The sequence below is a fragment of the Streptopelia decaocto genome (assembly GCF_964273445.1).
Source record: "Streptopelia decaocto genome assembly, chromosome: 23".
In the NCBI taxonomy this organism is placed as follows: Eukaryota; Metazoa; Chordata; class Aves; order Columbiformes; family Columbidae; genus Streptopelia; species Streptopelia decaocto.
In genome coordinates, this window is record NC_138678.1 from 1,626,453 (window position 1) to 1,652,071 (window position 25,619).

The 25,619-nt window shown below is 43.5% G+C and overlaps 1 protein-coding gene across 1 annotated transcript; it reads left to right on the top strand.

Moving 5' to 3' along the window:
* Nucleotides 1-421: 421 nt before the first annotated feature.
* Nucleotides 422-25,591, top strand: MYOM3 (myomesin 3). Its single transcript, XM_082071688.1, has 37 exons — nucleotides 422-446; nucleotides 2,818-2,952; nucleotides 3,089-3,163; nucleotides 3,819-3,978; nucleotides 4,226-4,383; nucleotides 5,393-5,488; nucleotides 5,769-5,857; nucleotides 7,680-7,724; nucleotides 7,936-8,076; nucleotides 8,890-9,051; nucleotides 9,326-9,467; nucleotides 9,546-9,745; nucleotides 10,056-10,109; nucleotides 10,436-10,563; nucleotides 11,194-11,377; nucleotides 12,202-12,376; nucleotides 12,983-13,104; nucleotides 13,767-13,954; nucleotides 14,124-14,250; nucleotides 14,709-14,887; nucleotides 14,963-15,077; nucleotides 15,355-15,511; nucleotides 15,876-15,985; nucleotides 16,468-16,512; nucleotides 17,036-17,172; nucleotides 18,705-18,849; nucleotides 20,390-20,449; nucleotides 20,618-20,685; nucleotides 20,948-21,058; nucleotides 21,461-21,548; nucleotides 22,305-22,343; nucleotides 22,900-23,005; nucleotides 23,267-23,430; nucleotides 23,555-23,591; nucleotides 23,707-23,729; nucleotides 23,820-23,875; nucleotides 24,924-25,591. The coding sequence occupies exons 2-37, from the start codon at nucleotides 2,846-2,848 to the stop codon at nucleotides 25,182-25,184; spliced, it is 4,254 nt and encodes a 1,417-aa protein (XP_081927814.1). The 5' UTR covers nucleotides 422-446; nucleotides 2,818-2,845; the 3' UTR covers nucleotides 25,185-25,591.
* Nucleotides 25,592-25,619: the final 28 nt, after the last annotated feature.

Here is a 25,619-nt window from a genome sequence, read left to right on the forward strand (position 1 = left end):
TCAAAGTAAATGATTTCGCTCTATTATGCAGCGCTGGCCACGTTAATCCAGGGGAAATTCCTGGAGGAGATGAAAACATTCGTAATTCATTTTAGATGCTTTGTGAGCTCCTCAACAAGCAGAGGCTAATCCAACACTCTGATGCCTGAATTTTGGAGGCACCTGTCTTTCCTTATATCAAAAGCAGTAATTTGCCCCATCTGAAAAGGAGTCCGTGATCAGTTGCCATCGCAGCAAAGAGCTCCCAGCGCGTCACCCCCGCCGGGTCTCCCCATTGTCCCCGCGATGGCACGGGGACGCTATATTTAAGACTCCAGGATGGGCACTCAAACATGGGGAACATTCTTTTGGGGAGAGTCACTCTTAGTGTCATCACCAGGGGGAAGGAAACGCTCCTTTGTCCTTTCTCTTTCACGAGGACAGGCTCCCACTGTAGGCTCCACAGGGTGAGTTGGGCTTATCTGTAAATAAACTACTGTTTATAGCCACATTTTATAAGATCTTCGTAGCAGCATCAGTTATGTTGTGCGAGCGCTTTATTTGAATTGCACTTCAGAGATAACTGTGCTTCGTGATTGCTTTAAAGTGTCAGTATTGCTTTGCCAGTGTTGTTCTTATGAAAATCCTGCTTCGTGTTTTCTCACAAGACTCTGTTTTGCTTTACTGGTCTGCTTAGAAAATAAACCTTATACTCGGATTGAAAAGTGTAGATTTGAGCAGATCAGAACTCTGTATCTTTACAATAAATACAGGATTATAAAGCACTGAAAATTTTCCAGGAAAAATTAAAAAACATGATATAGCAAAACTTAACCTGGATCAGCAACTATTCAGGAAAATGGAAACAAAGGTCTGATAGTCAGTAATTACTCTGCAGCTGAAACAGCCCTGAAGTGAGCAGTATTCTAGGAAATTATAGAGATATTTTTTCCATAAAAGTCTTTTTAATCTTCTCTTTCTTCTATTTGCCAACATTTCTCTATTTCTTCTGAAGCTGACGTCTACTGAGGAAATATTAGTGTGATAATTCTGTAGTTTCTGGGATATTTTGCATTTACCAAGGCAACTCTGCTTTTCCCTACAACTGTGGTTTTCTATGGACTGTACTATCAGTAAAACCTCAGGGGTTTGTATTCTTTATCATTTCAGGATTAGAAAACAGTAAAACTAAAACGCAGGTGCAAAATTTGCCAGGGGAAAATTTGAATGACGGAACAGGAGCTGGGGAAAGATTTACAAGTATGTTTGAACAAATATTATCCAGCAACGATTACACTTCCAAAGCTGTTTTTACAAAGTAACCTAAGCTCTTAGAAATTCAAAATCTCACCAGTTGAAGGACTGTGCTGTACGTTTCTGAATCGGTTGTAGGATGGAATGAGCTAAAGAGGGATACGCTGTTCAAATTTACTTTTGTTTGATGCCCACTCGTCAGTGCGTGAAGCAGCACGGTGTTAATTATCAGAGAGGCTGCAGCACCAGGCTCGCTCTTCAGCAGTTAATGCAGAAGATGGGGGGACCCCAGAGCTGGAGTTTGCTCCCGTGTTTCACCTTCTTCCTCCTTTCTCCATGATTTATGAAGCTTTTTTGAAGACCAGGGAAGAAACAGCTGATCTCTCAAAAGACTGGATAAAACATTATCCTCCTAAAGTATTGAACTGTAACTCTGCCAGCAGCCCAGATACACACGTGGGAATACAGGCTGAACAAACACAACGGCAACTGGATATTTGCACTTGGATTTTTGTTTTGGTCTTTTTAGTAGTTGTCTTTTTGTAGTTAGTAGTAGTTGTTGTTTGTAGTTAGTAGTTTGTAGTTAGTCTTTTCTGTAGCTGTTTTTTCCTCTCCTTGCAAGGAAATCTTGGCAATGATCCTGCTCTCCATCCCCCTGCAATGACTGGACCTCAGTCATTAGCAACATCTCCCCTCCCTTTAATCCTTCTCCCAGTTCCCTGCCGGGATTAAAAGTGGTCAAATAGTGAGTCCCCTTCTTGTGCCATTAAAATACTCTCTCTCATGGTAGTAATGCCGGGCCCTATGAGGCATAACGGCCTGACATTCATACCCACAGTGCATGCAAGCTTAACACTTGTTCTGATTTAACCAAAAATATGCGCTTTAAAACAACTACGAAAAAGACCAAAACAAAATCCAACAGCACTTGGATTTTCCAGCTGCCCCGGACACCAAGCGATTCCTGCCCAGCAGCCACTGTGTTTGGTTCAGCAGTGTTGCCTCATCCAACCCCCGGCACATCCAGGCAGGAGAACTTGGTGAGATCACAACCTGGGTGGGAGGTCACGGGCTGTTTGGCATCACAGCTGCCCCTGCAATATTGTTTCCAGACCAAAAATCTGCTTATTTTCTAAACTTTTCCTCTGTATCTCACTATCTGATGTTCCATTCCTTATTTTGTCCCTAATGTCCCCCTGATCTCCCTTTTCACGATGCTCCTCATTTATCTGCAGGCTATATCAGGGGGCTGATCTCATGGAACTCCCTGGAAGAATATCCACCAGATTTAGAGCATAAGATCAGTCCTAGGAAAATAAATCTACCCACAAAATGCTGCCAAACTACTGTTCTGTTACAGCTTCAGCTGCCTTTAAAGACTTACGAGTTTCTTCATCTGATTCCATTTTTCACAGAAGCATCACAAAACAAAGCCCTTTCACAGTGTGAACGCCAGAACACAGTATTACATGAAACTTATTTCACAGCCCTTGAATGCCAAAGCAAAGCAAGGACTTAATAACTTAAAGAGATTCTGTTAAGGTGTCTTATGTGAAAGCCACTTGATGTTTTCTTCTATTCCAGCAAGAAAGTTCATTTTTGACTTCCCAGCATGGGAACCCGAACCTTGTTCCACCTCCGAGAGGAGGAGCAGAAGGAGGAGAGGCAGCAGAGCTTGCACATGAGCTCCACAACTAGGAAGAAGAAGTTCAAAACCAGGTAAGCCACAGAATTAGGAACAGGTGAAGCAAATCAGGTCCAGCCATGACTTTCTGCACATTGCCAGATTTGGTAAATTTTGAGTTTATGGAATTATGGAACTTTGGATTCTTTTACATGTGTCTGTCTCTGGAAGTGAGGAAGAAGAGACATTCAGCCCTTCTGAGCTATCGATAGCAGCTGCCCTTGCCTTGACCTCCGAAATATCACAGTAAGTCAGAACTCACTAAAACACAACCACTGTATGTAACATCATCTTTGTATACATGGCTCACAACTCATTTCAACTCATCTTGTTGGAAGCAAAAAGAGGAACTTCAGTCAAGAGGTTCTTCCTGTCAAACAAAACCCACCAGAGCTCAACTAAAATGCAGGAAATGAAATTGCATCACCTTAGTATCTGTGATAATGAATAATATTGCCCTGCTCACAAGAGAAACCAGATTTCATACGGATAAATGGAAAATACAATCAGATTAAGAAATTAATGGTAACAGATGGAACTTCCTCTCCTTGCAAGGAAATCTTGGCAATGATCCTGCTCTCCATCCCTCTGCGATGACTGGACCTCAGTCATTAGCAACATCTCCCCTCCCTTTAATCCTTCTCCCAGTTCCCTGCTGGGATTAAAAGGGGTCAAATAGTGAGTCCCCTTCTTGTGCCATTAAAATACTCTCTCTCATGGTAGTAATGCCGGGCCCTATGAGGCATAACGGCCTGACATTCATACCCACAGTGCATGCAAGCTTAACACTTGTTCTGATTTAACCAAAAATATGCGCTTTAAAACAACTACAAAAAAGACCAAAACAAAATCAAAGGTATTATCCTAACTTCTGCTGGGTTTTTTCCACCCTCTGTTGCAGGGATTACAAGCTAAGAAGAGAAGCTGCCATCCTGGAGCTGGAACAGAGGGGGCAAAAGAGAGTGCGGTTTGGGAATGAGATGGAGAAGCTGGAACAGGAGGTTATTAGGAACTGCAGGCTGCTGCGTGCCAGAGCCGACCGCAAGGCCCTGCGCAGAAAGGTCAGACAGGCATCTCTGTCGGGAGAAAAAGCACCAACAGGGTTAAAATTGCCAAGTCTAACCAGCATTCTGGAGAGGATACCAAACCTAATCAGGTGTTAGGACAACCTCAAAACCACTAGAAATAAGGACAAGGCCTTATATTCCTGCCACTGAAGCACTGTCATGTGTCGCTTTTGTAAAAGAATTCGTATAATTAGAACATAACCCCTTTCTATCGCCTTTATTTAGTGTCTCCTTGTCACAGGCTGTGGAGAAAGCACGTGTGGAGAAGGAATACATGGAGCTGCGGTCAGGGCGAGCGCCTATGTTCTGGATCCCGCTCAGAGTGCACGCGGTCTGGGAGCGGATGGAAGTGACCCTGGCGTGTACGGTCCTGGCGTCCCCACCGCCGCACGTTACCTGGTACGTTGGCCAACAGCCGTGACTCACGCTGCCCACGCCGTTAACAGGCTGTGTGCGTTTCGGGAAGCAAGCAGAGGAAAAACATCTGTGTCCTCCTAGAAAGAAGGAAGGGAGAGCTTCAGAAATCACAGAAAACACTTTCAATTCTCCAGTTCCACTGTTACAACCGGTAAAGACATTAAATATAGAGCGGACAGTCCTGTGCGACTCCTCCAGGGACAGGACTGACATTCACGTAGCCTTCCCTGGGTGCTGTCCTTCCTGCAGGTAAACTCAGGATTGAAGTCTCAGAAACCAGAATCTATCGCCAGCACTAAATCCCTGCACACCATCGAGGCCTGGCTACCTTGGACACCACGCAAGATTTAACATTAAACTGCTCTCTCTTCTACAATTTGTAAAATACAAAGCAACTCTTTCATTTACTCAGCTTTGCACATCTACCAAACCACAGTAGATGAAGCGTTACATACTGGGCCCGACTGCAGCACTCACCATTAATACAAAGGGACTGAAATAAAAGAAAGATCACCTCAAAAAACAATTTGCAAAGGGTGCTTTGATCAGTTTGTTAAAGCGATTGACCATTCCTCCCATGGAAGGTTCAAAGTATGCAAACATTTGGATTACTAATGACTTTGTAGGCAGCTAAGTCACTGCTGACAGAGCTCCTGATGTCCCGTGTCCTTCCGGAATTATGCAAAGAGAAAACGAACCTCCCCCAGATCGCAGCAAAAGGCATCTGCTCCAACTCCCTCACACAACCTGCAGAGCAGGGAGCGTAAACCGAGGAGGGAGCACCAACCCATCGCTGAGCTGCCGTGGGCAGCCTGCAAGGAGCCCTGGTCAGCTCTGGCCATCGCGGAGACCTGGCGAACAGGGAATCGTGTCTGCTCCTCCGTTCTGTCGTCCCTCTGTTGCGTTTGACGTGGTTGATTTTAAAATAAAGTGTTAATTTTACCAGGTGATTTATCCGTCCTTTCCTAAGCAGCTTCTTTGTGTTCCTTAGGTATAAAAACGGAGTCCGTATTGACCCTCGCCTAGCACCAGCAGGAAAATACAGGATAAAAAACAAGTTTGGGATGCTGACCCTGCACATCAGCAGGTAACGTGTGTGCTCTTGTCCGAGTTGTTTCTGCAGTTGAATAAGACCTGTTCTGAACCTCACAGTTTGTGTATGCTAGACAAAAAAGGGAATTCTTCTGCAATCAGACCCTGCTTGACTTCAATGTGTTGTGTCTGAGCTAAACCTTTACCTTTAGGAAGCAATCTCAACAGCAGTTAGAGCCTTACTTACTACTTACTTATTTTTGCTCTTGAATTTGTCATGTGATGTTTGAACAATAACTGAAACCTAAAAAGGAAGGGAAATTGTCTTTTTCCAGATGCTCCATGGAAGATTCTGCTGAATACAGTGTGGAAGTGAAGAATCAATACGGCGAGGCTTACTCATTTGCTACAGTGCTTGTCAGGAGTAAGTAGTCCTTTGGTTTTAAACTTGCAAATTCCTTAGATTCTTCAAAATATTCTCAATGCTATACATTATATCATAGAACATACAAGCACTCTGGGAAAACAGAGAAAGACGTGAGCATTCTGTGAGAATTTCAGTTATTACTGAGGGGAAAGCACAGCTGGGTAAAATAATCCTTGGTTACCACTAACTAATATGTACATGGCTGATATAACCTTCACTTGCAAGCCTTGCCAGATTCCTAAATTCCCTTTACCCTAAAGCAGAAATACAGAAAGTTACCAGCTGTGCAAGGCTTCTCTTCTACAAAGGTTCTTATGGTATGTCCAGAACTCAGGAGCTGGGCCCTTGCCATAAAGCAGAAGCAGCTGTCTGAAAAACACTCCATGGCAATAATCACATACTCCTCCCAATTCCCATCAGAATCTCTAAGATCAGAGCAGGCAGGATGATCGAACAAGAGCTGTGGTTTACCACCGAAAACCTTGGATGGGTCTGCTCTCTTCACCTCTAAGTGCCCGATTAAACTGCCCTTCATCAGTCCTAATTAGCATTTCAAACGGCTTGCTAACATTGCTCCTTGTGACCGGGGGAGAGGCTGACACTGTTCCTTCTCCCCTGACCCTGCCTAATGCCATCCCAGTAACATGATTCTTCCTTTTGCTATTTGCTTTTAACATTCTGAAAATAGAGACTACACCAAGGCCTTAATCCTGCCTCCACTGGAAACATTCCTGTCCCCGGGCGGGCGATGGCATCTCCTGTCCCGGCCCCGCGCTGTCTGGAACGCCCGCGATGCCCCAGCAGGGCCCGCGATCCACGGTTCCTGCACCAGAATCCACATTCACATTCCCCAAGACATCACAGAATCCCAGAATGTCAGGGATTGGAAGGGCCCTGGAAAGCTCATCCAGTGCAATCCCCCCATGGAGCAGGAACACCCAGATGAGGTTACACAGGAAGGTGTCCAGGCGGGTTGGAATGTCTGCACAGAAGGAGACTCCACAACCTCCCTGGGCAGCCTGGGCCAGGCTCTGCCACCCTCATTGAGAAGAAGTTTCTTCTCATATTTCAGTGGAACCTCCTGTGTTCCAGTTTGCACCCATTGCCCCGTGTCCTGTCACTGGTTGTCACCAGAAGAGCCTGGCTCCATCCTCCTGACACTCCCCCTTTCCATATTGATCCCCAGGAATGAGTCCCCCCTCAGTCTCCTCTTGTCCAGCTCCAGAGCCCCAGCTCCCTCAGCCTTTCCTCACACGGGAGATGCTCCACTCCCTCCAGCATCTTGGTGGCTGCGCTGGACTCTCTCCAGCAGTTCCCTGTCCTGCTGGAACTGAGGGGCCACAGCTGGACACAATATTCCAGATGTGGTCTCATCAGGGCAGAGTAGAGGGGTAAGAACATCACCAAGGGACCTGGGATGAGGCTTTGCCTTTTGTGCTTTCCTATTTCTTTCCTCTTCAGCTATTAACACTCAGTCCTCATGTCTGCTTATGAGCGAGCTCTGCTACTGCCGAGCTTCACTCATTACAAAAATGGGCACTATTTTATGTGCATTTCTTGTGGCTTATAAATATAAGAAAGTATCTCAATTTCATCCTATATAAGTGCATCAATTCTTAGGTTCCAGCTCCAAATCATGTCATTGTGTGCTGTGATGCCAGCAGCAATCCCAGCCTGGGTCAGGTGAAGCGCTTGGAAGGTTCACATTAAAAGCTGGTTGGAGGGCAAACCACAGTTTGCTGAGCATTGTTGTATGTTTTTGAGGGGAAGATGAACACTGGCATGAGATTTGCTCAATGTATTTTCTTCTTTTCTATAGAATATTATGGGAAGGAGTCAGGATTTGATTCAGAAATATACAGAAGTAAGTCAATTCTTGCTATCATTATTTCTTTTATAGCCTGAAGCAACTTGATTGTTCTTTTTTCTGAGCTGTAGCTTTTCCTATTAGTCTGACTGCACCTGAAAAGTGCAAAGCTCAGGTACCATTCTAAACATATGACAATAAAAATGCTACAAGGAGGAAGGCTCTGGGAAGTCTCTTTATCACGCTGAATTTTACTCTTTTTTCATAGGATCCCTGAAGGCCAGAGAGGCAGATTTTGCTTTTCCACTGAAGCCCTTATTTTCAAGAGAAAAGGAGCCTTTCACCCTTTCCTGTTACTTCTCTTCTGATTTACTTGAACACCAACGAGACATTACCTGGTTCAGAGATGGTTTGTATGCAATAGATAAGTTCCTATACATATACCTATATGAACACACCATTTGAATTCATAGCTGTGATCTAATGTCCACAGAAGAGAATTAGGATCACAGAATCGACTGGGTTGGAAAAGACCTCTGAGATCATCAAGTCCAACCCTTGGTCCAACTCCAGTCTGTTTACTAGATCCAATCTCAGTTTAAAAACCTCCACCACCTCCCTGGGCAGCCATTCCAATGCCTCTCTGCAAAGAATTTCTTTCTAATATCCAGCCTAAATTTCCCCTGGCAGAGTTGAAGCCCATGCCCCCTTGTCCTATTGCTGATGCCTGGGAGAAGAGCCCAATCCCCACCTGGCTAGAACTGCCCTTCAGGTAGTTCTAGGGGTTTTTGTGGCCAAAGTGCAGGACCCAGCACTTGGCCTTGTTGAATTTCATCCCATTGGAATCAGCCCATTTTTCCAGTCTGTCCAGATCCCTCTGCAGAGCCCTCCTGCCTTCCAGCAGGTCCACACTCCCTCCCAACGTGGTGTCATCAGCAAATTTGCTGATGATGGTCTCAATCCCCTCATCTAAATCATCAATAAAGATGTTCAACAGGACTGGACCCACCACTGACCCCTGGGGACACCACTAGTGACCAGCCCCATTCACCAGCACTCTATGGGCCCAGTCCTCTGGCCAGTTCTTAACCCACCAGAGCTGCTCTTGTCTCTTCTCAAGCTACAGATGTTATTAGTTAATTTGTATGTTTTCCTCATTTGTAAAATGTTTTGGAGGAAATGACTTAGTCCTGAGTTCTTTACTCCTCCTCCTGCTTCCCAGGTGAGTTGCTGCAGAGCTCTGAATGTCGGGAACTGAAGTACCAAGACCAGGAGGCTTCTCTGACAGTGTCATGCGCTTACAAAGAAGATGAGGGATTCTACACCATCCGCGTCCCCTCGCTGGATGGATATAAAGAGCAGACCACTTATGTGTTCATTAGAGGTATACGCAGGATTCTGTCTTACTTAGAACAAAAGCTGCTTTCCTAATACTTTGGCCTAAAGAAATTCACAACTTCATGCACAAGAAAACGTCTCCCAATTGTATGGATACAATTATCAAAATGTCCAAATCTCATTTTCAGTAGTGATTTAGGCAGTAGCAAATACGACTTGTATTACTGGGAAGTAGGCCCTTACACACTGAAAATGAAGCTATTGAGTGAAAATTTTGGTACAGAGAAGAAAACAAACCAAACCGCTTGGTGTTTCTCTAGATGCCGCAGCAGAAACAGCTGGTGCACCTGGAGCCCCACTCAATGTGAAATGCCACGATGTAAATAAAGACTGTTTGATGCTGTCTTGGGTAGCACCCAGTGACAACGGAGGCAGTCCCATCCTGGGATACTACATTGAAAGGTCTGTATGTCAAAAAAACCTCATTATTGTGTTGTGGAAAAACCATGAAGGGACTCCATGGGCTGCGTTTCATTTCAGGTGTGTTGCTGGGTCCGAGGATTGGGTCCCATGCAATGAGAAGCCCGTAAAAACCTGCAGATACCCTGTCGTGGGCCTTGCTGAAGGACAGACGTACCAGTTCCGAGTAAAAGCTGTCAATAAAAACGGCATCAGTCACCCTTCAAAAACCAGTGATCCCGTTACAACATACGATCCCAGCAAGGACAAGAGAGTGACAGGTTTGTACTAAAACCAGGAAAACATGCTCCTTAAGCACAACGTGAGACTGCAGGTAAAACTGAACGCAGTTTGTCCACATTCTCCTAATTTGCACAAATATCACTGCAACACACTGCCATGCCCTGCCTTTGCTGAACCTGCCCTAATGCGATTCGGGATGGAAAAAGACCAAAATACCAGTTATGACATTTCATTGTATGTGTGATGAAATGTATACAATTATCCATATAACAAAATGACACAGTCGCGGGCTCTTTTTTGACAAGCACTTTCTCTTGGTGGCTAACATTGCCCTGTTTGACATTACAGTTATTCCATACGACGAAGGCAGGACGATAGAAATTTTCAAGGATGACCTGGAAGGTAAGTGTGAGTTTATACTGAGCCATTCCCTCAGAGAGAAACGACTGCCATACAACAGTGAGATCTGTAATAACGTGACTCGGACAAAACACACTTGGGAAAATATATGGTGAAACATCACAGTAAGCTCCATAAGGAGCAGAACATATCCTAAACAGCACAGCCTTTTACAATAATTTTGGTTTGCCTGCATGTTCACAAAGGGTTTAAGTCTCCTCCTTTATATTGAACAATCTTACTTTACAGTGGGAAAACTTATTCCATTTTAAAACAACTCTTTTTCCTGCCCCGTCACACCTATAACAGCCTATTCTGACTTCCCATAGGACATATCAAAATTCCCTTGCCACCCACCAATGTTCATGCAAGTGAGGTCAGAGAAGATTACGTGGCTTTGGCCTGGGATGAACCAGATCCAAGAGGCAGAGAGCCGCTGCATTATTATGTGGAAAAGGTAAGAAAATAATATCACGTAGAAGGGAAATTGCAGAACAGAATAATTGATCTCTCAGCTGGTCTATAGCACAAATTAGGCCGTTCACTGTGTTGGCAACTGGAGAACTACAGCCCCAAAAACGGCTCGTTCAGCCCCTCTCCAGCTCCTTGGTTTACCTGAGCTGTGGTCCTGACTCTGGACACCGACTCAAGCGGTAACGATTAATAAAGAATAAACAAGTAAGTTTTACACCCCAGAACAGGAGAAGAGTTTTAGCAGGAAGACTCTCCCTGCTCTGTGGACCCTTAAGTGTGGAAAAGCTGTGAAGAACTGCACAGTCGTTCACTTTCCTGTTCCCCACTAATCATTTTGCTGGTTAATTAGTATCTTCTACCAATCTCCTTTCGCACATACTCCTTTCCCCCCTGCTGGACCATTTCTGCTGCAAAGGGGCCCTCTGTTGCCAAGGAAGACAAGCTTGGGTATATCAACAAGAAATACATCATTTACATTTTTGGTTTGCTTTCAGTTTGTTTGGGTTGTTTTATAAAAACTACTTTCCTGTAAAGACCAGCCTTGTTATTGCTCAGGAGGGTTTTAAGCTTGATTTACAACGTGAGTTGTAAATCATCACCTTTTTTGTTACAGATGATTGTAGGCAGCAACTCCTGGCAAATGGTTAATCTGGATACGCCAGCTAATTCCCCAAGATTTGCACTCTTTGATCTCATTAAAGGAAAATCGTACTGTTTCCGTGTGCGATCTGTTAACAAGTATGGAATCAGCGAGCCGTCCCTGCCCAGCGAGCCCATAACTGCTGGAGCAACACTGGGTAATTATTTCATTAATATGCTCTATACAAATGATATGCAAAAGGAGATGTACTATGAAAGTAACGTATGGGTTCCCCCGTCCCCCCTTTCCTTTAAACTTCATGGTATATGATTACGCAGCAGTTGCTTTGATGCCAGGAAATCTCTTAAAGCCTTAAATCCTTGTTTAATTACTTTGCAGTTGGCCAGTGCAGTGTAAATCTAGCCGAGCAACGCTGGGGGAATTAAATTTAATAAAATAAGAAACAGTTGAAGCCTGTATTTAATCCAAGCATGCATCCAGCACTGTGTAAGAGAGAGGTTACCCCGACCGGCGCTGGAAGGAACGGTACGGCTGCTGAAGCCGCCTGTTTCTGGGGGTTTCACACAGAACAGCAGATTTGTTTTCTTCCCGGACTGAGCTGACAACACTAAGAGATGCAAAAGCTCATGTTTCCATTATGCAGAAAGATGAGCACTTTTTCTTTTCTATTTTTTTATATTAAAGCTGCCTTTGTGTCATTTTTTCTCACGAGGGAAGTGGGCCCCGTTTCATAATGGAGTTACATGAGATTTACCAGATGAGTCTCGTTTCTCCCCTGCTTCAGAGAAGGTTCAGTAGGTGTTACTCTGTATAAATCAATGGGCTGTAAGGGAGAGAGAGACGAGATATGGCAAACCCCCAAAATACAGGCTGCAGACTGGGACAATGTCCATGGGATTTTGCCATGAACAAAGGTGAATGGAAAAGGTGAATAAATCAAACAGGCCAACTCATTTAGAATATTTGTTTCCTCACAAATTTTAAACCTCCCTACTTTGCTCTGCTTTTTTCTTTTCTCAGCTACTCTGCCTCCACCATCTCAGGTTTTAGCTTTCAGAGACACCAAGACATCTGTTGTTTTGCAATGGGATAAGTTAAAGGATGGTCTGGAGCCTCTCGGCTACTACATCTATTGTCGGGAGACAGGGACAGAAGAATGGGAAACTGTCAATAACAAGCCTGTGACATGTAACGAGTGAGTTCAGCTCTTACATTTGCTGAGAGAAGACAGGGTGCCAACGCAGATTCTTCTGTTCATGGCTGGAGTCGTATTTCAGATAAAAAAAGAACTTCCCGGCACAGCCGGGTTTGCACACACACAAACCCCACAGCCTCTTGTAGAACTAAGTGTTGCTCACACTCTCAGTTTTGCCTCCCAAGCCGGACTGACAGCAAAGTCTGGGTCTATCTCAGAGACTCAGGCTCTGCAGAAGGTACCAGCAGAACCACATTCCCCTTTATCACTCGCTTTCCAGTACAGTAAACTGGTGTCACTCATATATGATTTAGAAAACCCCTCTAGCTGTGGGGGCCACATGTCAAAAAGAAAAAGCCCATTAAAAAGTCCTATTTATTCTACCGACAATGCCAGCCCGTGGTGTGACACCTCTCTACCTGATCTGGACCTACTGGATGATTTATGGGTGGCCGTTTTATGTGACACAGTACACTTTGATTTCTAACTGCAAATAATGATTTTGTAAGTAACAATGCCTTATTAAAATATATCGCTGTCTGTTCAAAAGCCTGTTTACCTGTACTTTGAACAGTCAAACACAAAGTTATTAATTTGCTCTCCTAGATTTACTGTTCCTGGGCTGCAGCCTGGAAGAGAATATGTGTTTTGTGTGAAATCTGTCGGTGAGGCGGGACTAAGTGAGAGCTCACCAGAAACAGAGCCTATCGTTGTCAGGCCGGCTATTGGTAAGTAGTAACCTATACACACAAAAATTAAATCCCTTAAAAATGTATCTATCACGTATAGCTGTTATTGCATGTAGTGGTAATAATGTTGAGCAGGCAAGCAAAGCAAAGCAACAGGGAACTGATTTTCTTGTACCCTGCAGCTTCTGCCATCAATTATACTTGTCAAGGGTAGACAGAGTTCATTAGGATTTTGGCTTAGCAGCGTGTTCCATTTTCAGTATTCATTTAGCGCTGGTACAAGTGACCATTTTATACCAATTATGCTGGTATCTTGCAATCAGCATTGCAAATTTCTCCAGGGCAATTACAAAATCCTCCCAACCACATTAGCCAGTATCTAACCCTCCATCGTCTCCATTTCATCGACGCGCTGTTTCTGTCCTTCCTATCAGACAAATCGTAAAGCAACATGCAAGAAACATCCTGAGACACATCCGTGACTTTTCCTCTGACTTCCAAATGAGAATTTGGTCATTTTCAAATACTATTACACTGCAAAAGTGGTATCAGGGGGCCTTAACACAAATCAAATCACATCTGCTGTGAGCAAACATACTTCCTTGGCCCAGTTTATCCCGTACCTACACCTCTCTTCCTGATCCCCCGATTCCAAACCTGCCCTGAACAATAAATACCGTGTTTTCTCTCTCCTTTTGCAGCGTGTCCATCGGCACCGCACGGGTTTGTTCTTCTCAGCTGCGGGAAGACCGACATGACCATCGGCTGGAAACCCCCGAGGCGCAAGGGAGGAGCAAAGATTCTGGGTTATTTCCTCGATCAGCACGACCCATCTGAACCAGACTGGCATGAAGTCAATATTCAGCCAATTCCTCAACGCGTTTACACGGTACTCAGTTCAGATATTATACTGTCCTTCTTTAAGCGTAGCTATAGCAGGGTTGAGCTGTTTCTCCTCTACTTCCGCTCAGCCCAAACTCTCTTCCCACCCTCACAAGACCAGGACCACGCAGGGCTGTACCATTAATAATAATCTGTTTGCATTTCTGAACCCAAAGGTCAGCAACCTGGAGGAAGGTCACCTGTACGAATTCCGGGCCTGTGCCATGAACACGGCTGGTGTCGGGGAAGTATCTGAACCCAGCGACTTGTTCAAATGTGAGGAATGGACAATGCCAGAACCAGGTATCTCTCCTGTAAAAACAGCCAGAAATATATTACCAGGTATACTAGTTATCTGCTCGCTCCTCTGTGAATCCAAGAGACTTCTGAATACTATAGGTCTGTATAAGGGTGGCTACCAGTATAGAAAAGCACACGAACTCTTCCAGGGAAGCTCGATTCAGACGTAGTCTATTATTCCTGCATTGCACAGGTAACGGCACCCAGGTATTTTTAGTATTTCCAGACAATTAAGAACCTGTATTGAATATCTCAACGCATTTGTACATTACATCAAAGCTAATAATATTAAACCAGCTGACACTTGCTTCTAAACCCACCTCTACAGTTAACGAGCACAGAAAGCATCCCCTACGGACCCACTATTCACTTGTTACCTGAAAACTCGCTGGTTTCTGATCTCAGACTCAAAGCTGCGTTTTTGAATGTCGCTGTTTGACAGCCGACCCTTCTCCGAACAGGCCCCCCTTACGACGTGAGGTGCAGTGAAGTGAGAGACTCATCCCTGCAGCTGCGCTGGGAAGCACCACGGTACACGGGAGCCGGTCCCGTTACAGGGTATTACGTGGAAATGTGTGAAGAAGGCTCAGAAGAATGGAAACAAATAACCCAGCGGCCCATAGCCACCACCCACATGAAGGTCTGTATATGCACCTGGTATCCAAGTGTTGCTTCTCATCCAGTCTGATGTTAATTAATTCATTGTTTCCTGCAGGTTTCAGGTCTGGAGACAGGGAAATGCTACATTTTCCGAGTAAAAGCGCTGAACAAGGCTGGAACTGGACCTCCCTCGCTGCCCTCGGATCCTGTGGTGGCTAAAACCAAACCCGGTACGAAATTCAGAGTGATGGGATTGTGCAAGTCAGTAAATACCGTGATGATTCTGGTAAAAAAATATTTTACAAAGCATCAGCTGCACGTTTCATAGCAAGCAAGAACCTCAGTCAAAATAAAGATGAGCAAATCAAACCGTCACATGAATTTACTCCAGCTGTACACTGGCTTTTTTTTCCTTTTTCCATTATTTTCTGAGTTCGATGCCCAGAAGCTGAGCCCTGATCTCTTGTGGTAAGGAATGTTTTGCGGATTGTTTTTTTAATCGTACAGGCACAAATGAAATTGAACTTGGAGTCGATGAAGAGGGTTTCATTTATATGGCTTTCGAAGCTCCTGAAAAGAACGATTCCTCTGAATTTATCTGGTCCAAGGACTACGAAGGACCACCAGACGCTGACAGAGTTCAGATTGAAGAGAAAGGCAATAAGTGAGTAGATAATGTACACTGAGAAGACTAATAAAGAACACAATAACCACTGAGAGAAACGTGAAGCCAAATGTTTCCCTCTCCTCTCAACACGCAGCTAAAATACATGTACACTACTGAACTTCTGCAAATCTCTGTCCCTGATTCTCAGCTCTGGTGTCTGTGAAATGGGACATTCAGTGCAAGTTTCAGGTCACAAAAGGGAAGCATCAGCCATCACATTGCTAATGTTTTGCCTGGCTCCTCAGTGTCACACATAAGCACTGTATTTGATATCCCAGGTGTATCAAATATATTGCATTCTGTTACAGAAAGCATACTTTTTGAGGAAAATATAATTTTTCTTCTTATTTTTATTTCTAAGATCTAAGCTTATACTGAAAGACCCATCGGAAAAGGATCTGGGTATATATTCGGTGGAGGTCACAGATGTAGATGATGACATCTCTGCCAGCTGTACTTTAACAAAAGAAGGTAAAAACTAATAACTGACAAGAACAAAAATCTAATGTGCTATAATTTTCTAATATTAGATCTTTAGAGGAAAGTTCCTTGTAGAGGAATAGTAAGTGATGATGATTGTGGCATCGTTAGGAGGATGTTTCCCATCCACTGAAGGCTCAAGGGCAGTTTCTTTTACAGTCCCCTAAGGAAAGATTCCATTCTCCAGGAAGGTCATTTTTTCCATTACAGTTCAGATTTCACACACAGCTACATCACAATGATTTAAAACTTCTTTAACGTGTTTCTTGAATTGATACGACCAACATTTTTTCAGCCATAACTGAGAATTATCTCCACAACCTTTCCTAGTCCTCCCCGCTACTGTTTTGTACTTATTTATCTTCTTCTTCACATAAATAAAGCTCAGGAACAAATTAAATGAAATTAAAACCATTAGTTTGTTTTGGCCTAGCTGCACTAATCTACATGACTTGCTATTCTTTGCATTTCAGATCTGGACAAGTTATTGAAACGTAGCCACGAAATCAGGAACCCATGTAAGTTAAAGCAGTGAGAAGTCACTGTCACACATCTGGACTTCACAGAATCACAGAATCCCAGAATGTCAGGGGTGGGAAGGGACCTGGAAAGGTCATTCCCCAACTTATACTGGAACCTGGGGTTGTTCCTGCCCAGATGCAAGACTCTACACTTGCCCTTGTTCTATTTCATTCAATTTTTCCCTGCCCAGCTCTCCAGCCTGTCCAGGTCTCTGGATGGCAGCGCAGCTTCCAGTGTCAGCCACTCCTCCCAGCTTGGTGTCATCATCAAACTTGCTGACAGTCACTCTATTCCCTTGTCCAAATCATTGATGAATATATTGAATAATACAGGCCCCAGCACTGCCCCCTGAGGCACTGCACTAGATACAGGCCTCAACTGGACTCCGCCCCATTGACCACAACTCTCTGGCTTCTTCCTTTCAGCCAGTTCGCAGTCCACCTCACTTCGAAAGGGGAACCCTGACATAACCCTGTGGTTTGCCTGTGAATCCCCTCCGTGGTTGTCTCTGTTTTCCAGTGATCAAGCTGATATCTGGCTGGAACATCGATGTTCTAGAGAAAGGAGAAGTGCGGCTGTGGCTGGAGGTTGAGAAGCTGTCACCGAACGCAGAGCTGCATTTAATCTTCAACGACAAGGAGCTGACAAGTACTCCAGTACGTTCTGGTTTGGTTTGAATTCTGACTTACTTTCCTCCTGCTGAACAGGGAGATGGAGCAAATAGGTATGTTCCCATTTTGATATGTGTTTTTGGAAGACTCTCAGGCTCGGTTTTCCCTACATAAACAGAAAGCCAAACCAATTCTCAGGTCCTAGTACCGAGCCAGGCTGCAGCACTGACACTGTTAGTTCAAGCCAGTGCAATGTTCCCCTGTGCCATGGCCAGCAAAACCTCCAGTGGTGACACTCAAAGAGAATGTCCCCTCCTCCCTATGTGGCTTCCCTATTCTCCACCTCCCCTGAGAGGCTCCGCTGACCATCTTTCCCTTTTCTAAGGGAATTTTCTGACAACAAACCTCAGCCACGTGTAATTCAGCTGATACTAGAAACACCCCCGCGCAGGACCGAGAGCTTTCTCTTGGATGAATGAACTCAACTCATTTAAATGGATGCTAAAGCTATAAGCTTTCCACCCTGTCTCTTTGAACTAAATGCAGAGAAACCTCATGAATTCTAAGAGCAGATGAAAGTCATTTATTTCTCAGTCTGAAGTACTGCAAATAAAACCGCATCATGTGTTGCAGTGCACTCCAACCCTCTGACACATTAAAAAAATGTTTTAGCCTCTTCCTTGTCTTCCCATATCAAGTTAATATTATAACATTTAAAAAGTATTTGGAATGACAGGACCAGAGGGGAGAACAGTTGAGAATGAAGAACAAGATCAATCATTGGCCTGTCAGTTAAATGCAGTGGAGCGATGCCAGGACAACAAAAAGAACAGATAGAACTAAGGGAGAGGACTAGGCCAAAGAATTTCAGAGCTGTTATTGCCATGTTGGGGATTTTTAAAGCAACGTGTAGCAAACTTATTGAGGGCTTCATCTGTTGTAAGAACTGTCTTTTCCACACTGGAGAACTGACACGGTTATGCACGATTACAAAGTGTTTGTCAAGCTCTTTGTAATGATAATATTTGCTTAGAGCAAACAAGGCAGTAAGGCATAATGATGGTATTTATGGTTCAACATCTGGCAGGTTTCAGGGGTATAGGTAGAAAAGGTTCAGCCATGCTCGCTTCATCACAATAGAGTGGCAATATTACTCATCACTGCCCAAGTATGCAATTACATGCCACAGACGAGTTATTAAGTGGAACAGTTCTATTATACTACAAATCATAGAGTTTCTGGTAAGGTGCAAGGTCTAGAATATCCAACAAGAAAGAAAGTTTTGTGTTATGTGGTTTTAACAGAAACTTCTTCCCAGAGAAAAGTTCTTTTGTAAGCAATTCTACTGTTCCTACTTACACGAACAAATAACAGATGAACCCCAGAATATAGAATATCAGAGTGCACTAGCTTCATTAGTGAGTCCTGTCAGACGAGGGCAGTATATAAGGATTCATATAGAACAGGACTGTAGTGTCTGAGTGTTGCAGAAGACGCTGTGCCAGGATCAGGCCTTGAAACTGTTCCGCTGTGGAAAAAAATGATTCAGTTTCTCATATTTGCTTTGTTTTACACAGACACATAAAATAAACTTCGTCAAAGGAAAAGGTCTCGTGGAACTGATAATCCAGAATTTCTGCGATGACGATAAAGGGACATACACAGCCCAGCTGCAAGACGGAAAAGCTAAAAATCAATTCACCCTCATTCTTGCGGACGAATGTAAGTGGAAATTCAGGATCAAATATAGACTGCCATGCCCAGTGGAAAGTTTTCTAGGCACTTCAGGCTCCAAAGTATTTCTGACAGTTATAACGGGACACTGAGAATGGGGAGAACAAATATTTATTCTATCACACATTAAAGTCCAGAACTCATGGAAGAAATTATCTGAATTTCTCTTTAACATAAATTGAAGCTTTTGATCTTATAAATAGGGTCCTTGATTATAAAAATGGTCTAAGGCAAAAGATCCAGTGGAATGCTTAGGTTTTGTTTTCAAATGTTTTACATATTATCTTGCTATGGCAAACTGTCTGTGGGTGATACTATTGTGGGTGTCTATTCTAGGCCACCAGATCAGGGTGAGGAAGTTGATGAGGCCTCTACAGACAGCTGAGAGCAGCCGCACAGTCACAGGCCCTGGTTGTGGTGGGGGATTTTAACCTCCCTGATGTCTATTGGAAGGACCATTCAGCCCGCCACAGTCTAGGAGGTTCCTCCAGTGCTTTGACGATAACTTTGTGATGCCAAGGGTGGAGGAGCCGACTAGAAGAGGAGCACTGCTGGACCTCATCCTCACTGACAAGGAGGGGCTGGTTGAAGCGGTAAAGGTTGAGGGCTGCCTGGGTTGCAGCACCCATGAGATGGTGGAGTTCAGGATCTCACATGGCAGGAGCAGGATAGCAAGCAGAACTGCAACCCTGGATTTCAGCAGAGCAAACTTTGGCCTTTTCAGGCAATTGCTGGGGGAAATCCCACGGGCGAGGCTGCTTGAAGGTAAAGGGGCCCAAGATAGTTGGTCAGTGTTCAGGGACTGTTTCTAGTGGGCACAAGATCAGAGCATCCCGACACGTAGGAAGCCAAGGAAGGGAGCCAGGAGACCTGCGTGGTTGAACAGGGAACTGCTGGGTGTGCTCAAGTGGAAGAGGAGAGTTTCTAGATCATGGAAGGAGGGGCTGGGCACTTGGGGAGAATATCAGGCTGTTGTCAGAGCGGGCAGGGAGGCAACTAGGAAAGGAACAGGCACTTTATGGAGAAATTCAGCAAACACTGAGTTCAGGATATAGAATCAATTTGAGGAATTGTGCTCTAGAAGTGCCCATTTTTCTTTACTGACAATGAAGGAAGTAGAGATCACTAAAAGTACATGTGGATGTCTACAACTGAGGTAAATTTTATGTTCTCTGACTTATGTGTTTCTTACTTTTTAAACATTTTAATGTCAGCACTTCTAGCCTAACTTTTTGCACAGTCAAAATTCCTGTTTCACTTCCCAAATGCATAAGGGTCAAGTCTTCAAAGACCTTTTTGTTTAACTAAATAAATGTCAGGTTCTGAGCAACCAGTAGAATGAAAGAATGACGGTACTAACATGTTCAGGGTTCTTAGTAGGTACCAGAGGTAACTGATGCACTAGAGATGTTGTACAAACAAGTATCACAGCTCTAACGATAACACCTTTTGTGATCAGTAATTTCTGACGTGTTACACTGAGAAATAGTGGGGGTTTTTTTGACTTTGACCATTGCTGTCCCCACAGGTTTTGCTAAAGTTGCAGAGGAGGCTGCTGCAAAACGGAGAGAATGGAAGAAAAAGCAGGGTAAGATCAGCTGAAGGTTTATGACTCGCCACAATGATGCCGAGAATAAGGCAAAACCACAGCAAAGCTCTCGCACTGCTGGGAGTCAGCACTAGATGGAGGCATTTCCGTAGGTAACACTTGAGAGCTGCGGCAACACTTTGCAAAGACGTTTCGTTTCTTTTATAGGTCCACATTTCATAGAGAATTTGAAATGGAAGGTTACTGAGAACTGTGAAGTGCTCCTCACCTGCAAGGTACACACGGCCGTGGGATGCAACTGTACAGTCCGAGTTCTTTTAGCATTAAATTTTAGATGTACATTTTTAGGGAAGGGTATGAACAGTGCTCAGCCAAATGCTTATTTGCAGACCAATGAAAGTTAAGAGCCAGTATACCTTGGAGAAACATTTTAATAAAGAAGTTTCTAAGATTCTGCAGCAATTCTCTAACACAACCTAGGCATTCAGAAATAAAATGCATTTGGAACCCTGATTTCTAAATGTTGACTTTCAACAGGCAACAAACCTGAGAAAGGACACCAGCTTCCAATGGTTCTTCAACAAGAAAGCCCGAGCAGGTGGTGTGTTTGATCCACAGACTGGGATAGGAACGCTTTGTATTAAAAAGGTGAAAAACACAAAACAACTCAGAGGCTTTGGTGATCACACAAAAATGCAAAAAAATACAGGTTGATCTTATCGATATTCCTTCTGTGCTTTGGGCAGCGCCCACTTAATGAAAGATATTGAACAGACACTGGAAAAAGCGCAAAAGAAGAAACCTGTTAAGAGTTTAACATGTCCTGAGTGGCTAAAAGGAAAGTGGGGGCTTTTCAGGTTTCCTGATCAGGACTGGTTGCCTATTCTGAATGAAATTTTATGGATTTTATGGCTTGACCTATAGAGAGGGCCAGAGAAGCGGATATAATGCCCCCTTGATATGTTAAATTTTTGTTGGGCGGGGGGCGGGTGTGTTTGGTTTTGTGTTGTTTTCAAATAAATATTGCATATGTACATATGTATTTGGTAGATAACCAAAGCAGATGAGGGCCAATACAAAGCAGTTGTTTCAGATGACCGAGGTGAGGACTACACCCAACTTGATCTCACAAAGGGAGGTAAGAGAACCTTGTATCAGGTAATAACACATATTCACACCCCTGCCTGGGATGCATTTTGGATTTAAAACCAAATTTAATACCTCTCTGCCACATCGTTAATGACCATAGGACCTATTACAGCAATTAAAACTCATGTACAAAGTTACTGGTCAATTCTAGGCTGAATTACAACAACAGAACAGTTGTTAAAGACAACATCAAGTAGAAAAACAATTATATGTCACTGCAGATTCATATTTCACTTTTCAGTGTTGTGAATACACTCTGGAAATTGAAATATAAATGTGCAGTTCTGACATTCTAATGTCATTTACATATGTAGTTATTTACCAAGCTACAACCGCATTATAAATTCTGTCAAGCACCAGAGTTAACAGCTCAGTAATGTTTCAGTCACTTCAACTCAGCATCAATCTGAAGATTCTGCTTCCCAAGATTAAATCCCACCCTGACGTCTGGAACCTATCACTTAAACCTGACACAGAAATCTGCTTTCCGTGAGGCAGTCTGTTGCACGCATTGAGTGTGCTAAGAAAGATAGAAGCATCTAAATTTAGTAAGAAATGCCCAGCATGTAAAAATAAGTGAGTCAGTGGCAAAAACTCCACTTCCAGTAAGCTTTGCAATAGAAAGAGACCACAGATTTACTACTAGATATAAAACATCCTAAATATAAGAAAATTAAGTGGGCAGATCAGTTGTGATTTGCTAAATATTGTATTTATAGACACTTAAATCTTTATGTCTTGGCAGCCTTTGAAGACCTCCTGAAGGAGCTGTGTCGGCTCAGTGGTATGTCATTGTCCCCCCACTCACACCATAATAACGAAGGGGATATATGGACACCCCAAGCAGAGCAAACTGCTCACGAGCTGTCCCTGGGTTTGGATCAATGGGTCAATATTTACCACCTCAAGTACAATACCACCCATTTACTGTTTCTTTCGCATTAGAAGCACCTTCAAACTGTCAAGGAAGATGGTCAGTAAATAAACCAAGGGACATAAAACCCTCCGCACTTACAAACCAGCTCTGTGACCTTTACGCGCCAGCGGCTTGCTGCTTGGCACAGCACTTGCTGGGGGAATTCGGGCAATTTTTACTATTTCTGTCCATGAGACATGTATTCCAGACCCAAGTCTCTACAAGAGAAGCTGACATTTTTCTCCCGGCTACTGCCTAAAAGATCCAGGGTCTTAAGGAAGCAGAATACCATCCAGCTTTCAGCTAGCCACATTCTCCAGAACGAAATGTTACTATGTTGCTTGGTATTTTTGTTTGTGTAACATGTAAAATTCTGCATCCTTGAACGTCCTCCTCAATTTCAGTCTTTTCATTACACCATTAGCTCTTTCTGCTACACCTCTGAAAATTCAGCCTACTGAAGAAGGCATCAAGATCTACACGGATGTGAAGTACTACTCAGACTACATGAAAACAACCTGGTATCACAAGTAAGTTCCCAGAAGATGTTTGTGAGGCTTCCAATCCCTAACATTCTGTGATTCAGTGAGTTTGTAGAGCTTTGGCGTCCTGCCTGAAAGCACAGCCAGATGCCCCATGAGACTTTCAGAGCACACAACTCTCCATGAAACCAACAGCAAGGTCCTGACTCCCACTGGTTATTCTAACCAGCATAGGTCTAAAAAAAGTTAGCGTTCTAATTTACACGGCTCTGCTAAATACTATTGAAGTTATATCGTTTGTTTACTTAGGGAGAAAAAACTGGAAAGCCGTGACCGACTGAAAGCTGGAAGCACAATGAATCAGATCTGGCTTCACATCCTGAACCCAACAGATGCAGATAAGGGAAAATACACCCTGGAGTTATTTGATGGGAACAAGTCTTACAAACTGTCAACTGACTTGTCTGGACAAGGTAAGCTGAGTCACACAATAATGCCATAGGAATGAGAGGTACCTGAGCTGCTTTCCAAGATTAAATCTACTAAGTCAAATAAAATAAATGGCAACTTTCCCTAAAACAATTCCATTCCTTGCAGCCTTTGAAGACGCCCTGGCTGAGCACAGAAGGCTAAAGTAAGTTCCTGCCTAAATATTTTCACAGCTAAATCTATTTGAGTGTCACATGCTGTATTGAGAATACAATGCCTAATAAATAAAGCCACTATAATTTTTTCTCTCTCACTTTCAGGGAAGCAGCAGTAGCAGAAAAGTGTAAGTAAATTGATTTCCTTCTTTCTGTGAAATGCAGCCAAGTGGTGCCCTGGTAAGTAAAACTGAGAGGTCATGTTTGTTCATTCCCAGGTCGTGCCAGGGTTGTTCAAGGTCTGCCAGATGTTGCCACCATCATGGAGGACAAGGTAACACTGAGTAACTGTTTGTGTAACTGGCCCTGGCACAGACATAGAAGAATAATTGATGGGGAGAAAACCACTTGTTTTCACCTCCCAGATGTTCCCAGGAGCTTTTCTAAGCTACTGCAGTTGCCCAAGGTGTGAAGTGGCTCCTTCCACAATACCTGGATTTGCCACTGGTGGTGCTTCCAAACCCGCACGTGCTGCTGCACAGAGGTGCTCCCTGCGGCACAGAGACTCCCATTTTGTAGGGCGCAGATGTTACTGCTTCCTAGGTCTAGCCAGATCCTTTCTGTTGTCGTCCCATTTCACAGGATTCGACTGAGGCCTTTAAGTGCTGGACCTGATTTTCCCATCATACAAACTTGCTGCTTACACTTCTGAGTCACGTTCTCCTTTACTGGTACACAGGAAGAATAAAAATCCTGTAAAGTAATTGCAAATTCACCATGTGCCTATTTAACTGTCACTTCACAGTGTAGCTATAAAAAGACAGTAATGCAAGTATGAGTCAGGCCCAGTGAATTCAGTCACGTTCATCTTGCTTATACTGGAGGATATCAGGAAAAGGAGCGGACAGTCCTGGAATCTCCCCTACTGAAAATCTAAGAGAATTTCCAAAGTGTTTTATTACCAAGGTTGTGAAAGTGACCCCAAAGTCATTAATGTAAGAACTTTCTAGTTCCATAGCAGCTACAAGAAACAGCAATGAAATTTAATTAAGGCCCACCATTTGCTTGGAGCCACGAACTAGACAATCAATTCAATGGCATTGTAAAGTAGCAACTTTTCAAATAATCACTTTAAATACCAATCACCTTTCAGGAATCACTCTCACTTTGTAAAACAAAGATATAAGAGAAAAACGTTGGCTACTTGATGAATACAACAGAGTCAATTAGTTCATATCAGATTGGAATAAAGAAGTTATAGATAAGCAACCCCGGTGGATTTTTACTGATGTTGATTTCTATTTTTCTTAATTTCTCATCAACTGAATTTCCTTGCTCATTTATATCTTCATAATCCATTTCTGCTATCTGTTTCACAACAGACCCTGTGTTTAACTTGCTGTGTCTCTGGAGAACCTTACCCAGAAATCACTTGGTTCAAAAACGAGAAAGTTATCGTCTTTAAAGATCGCTACAAAATGGATGTGAAGGGGACAGTTGTCACAATTACCATAGAGAAAGTCTGCAATGAAGACACAGGAAAATACAGCATCTATGTCAAGAATAAGTACGGTTCTGAAACAGGGCAGGTCACTATCAGTGTCTATAAGCACGGAGAGATACCAACAGGAATGGAAGAGTAAGTCCCAGGTGGGATGACAATGAAAAAGCCTAAATGAATTGGTCAAGTATGTCTCATTGAATTTAAAAGGAATTTCACTCCTTCGGATTCCTTTCTATGTCTCTGCCCTAAAATCCAGGCTCATGTCAACATTCTTTTCTGGTAATATTTTAGTATTTTTATTTTGGTAGTTGTTAGAAAACAATTCCCATGTGTGTGCACAGGTGCGTGTGTACATATGCACCTTCACCTTACAGAGAAACTCTTTCCTAGTAAACCTGTGCGGGAAACGCCAGAGGATTCACATACGAGAACCGGGCTTCCAGTGGAGTTTTTCTGTAGTAAATCACTATGTATTACTGATTATCTAGTAGCTGACATATACGCTTGTGTGTGTATTATTAAACTTATACCCTTGGTGACACCTCAGCATTGTCGTCCAGTACATCCATCTTGA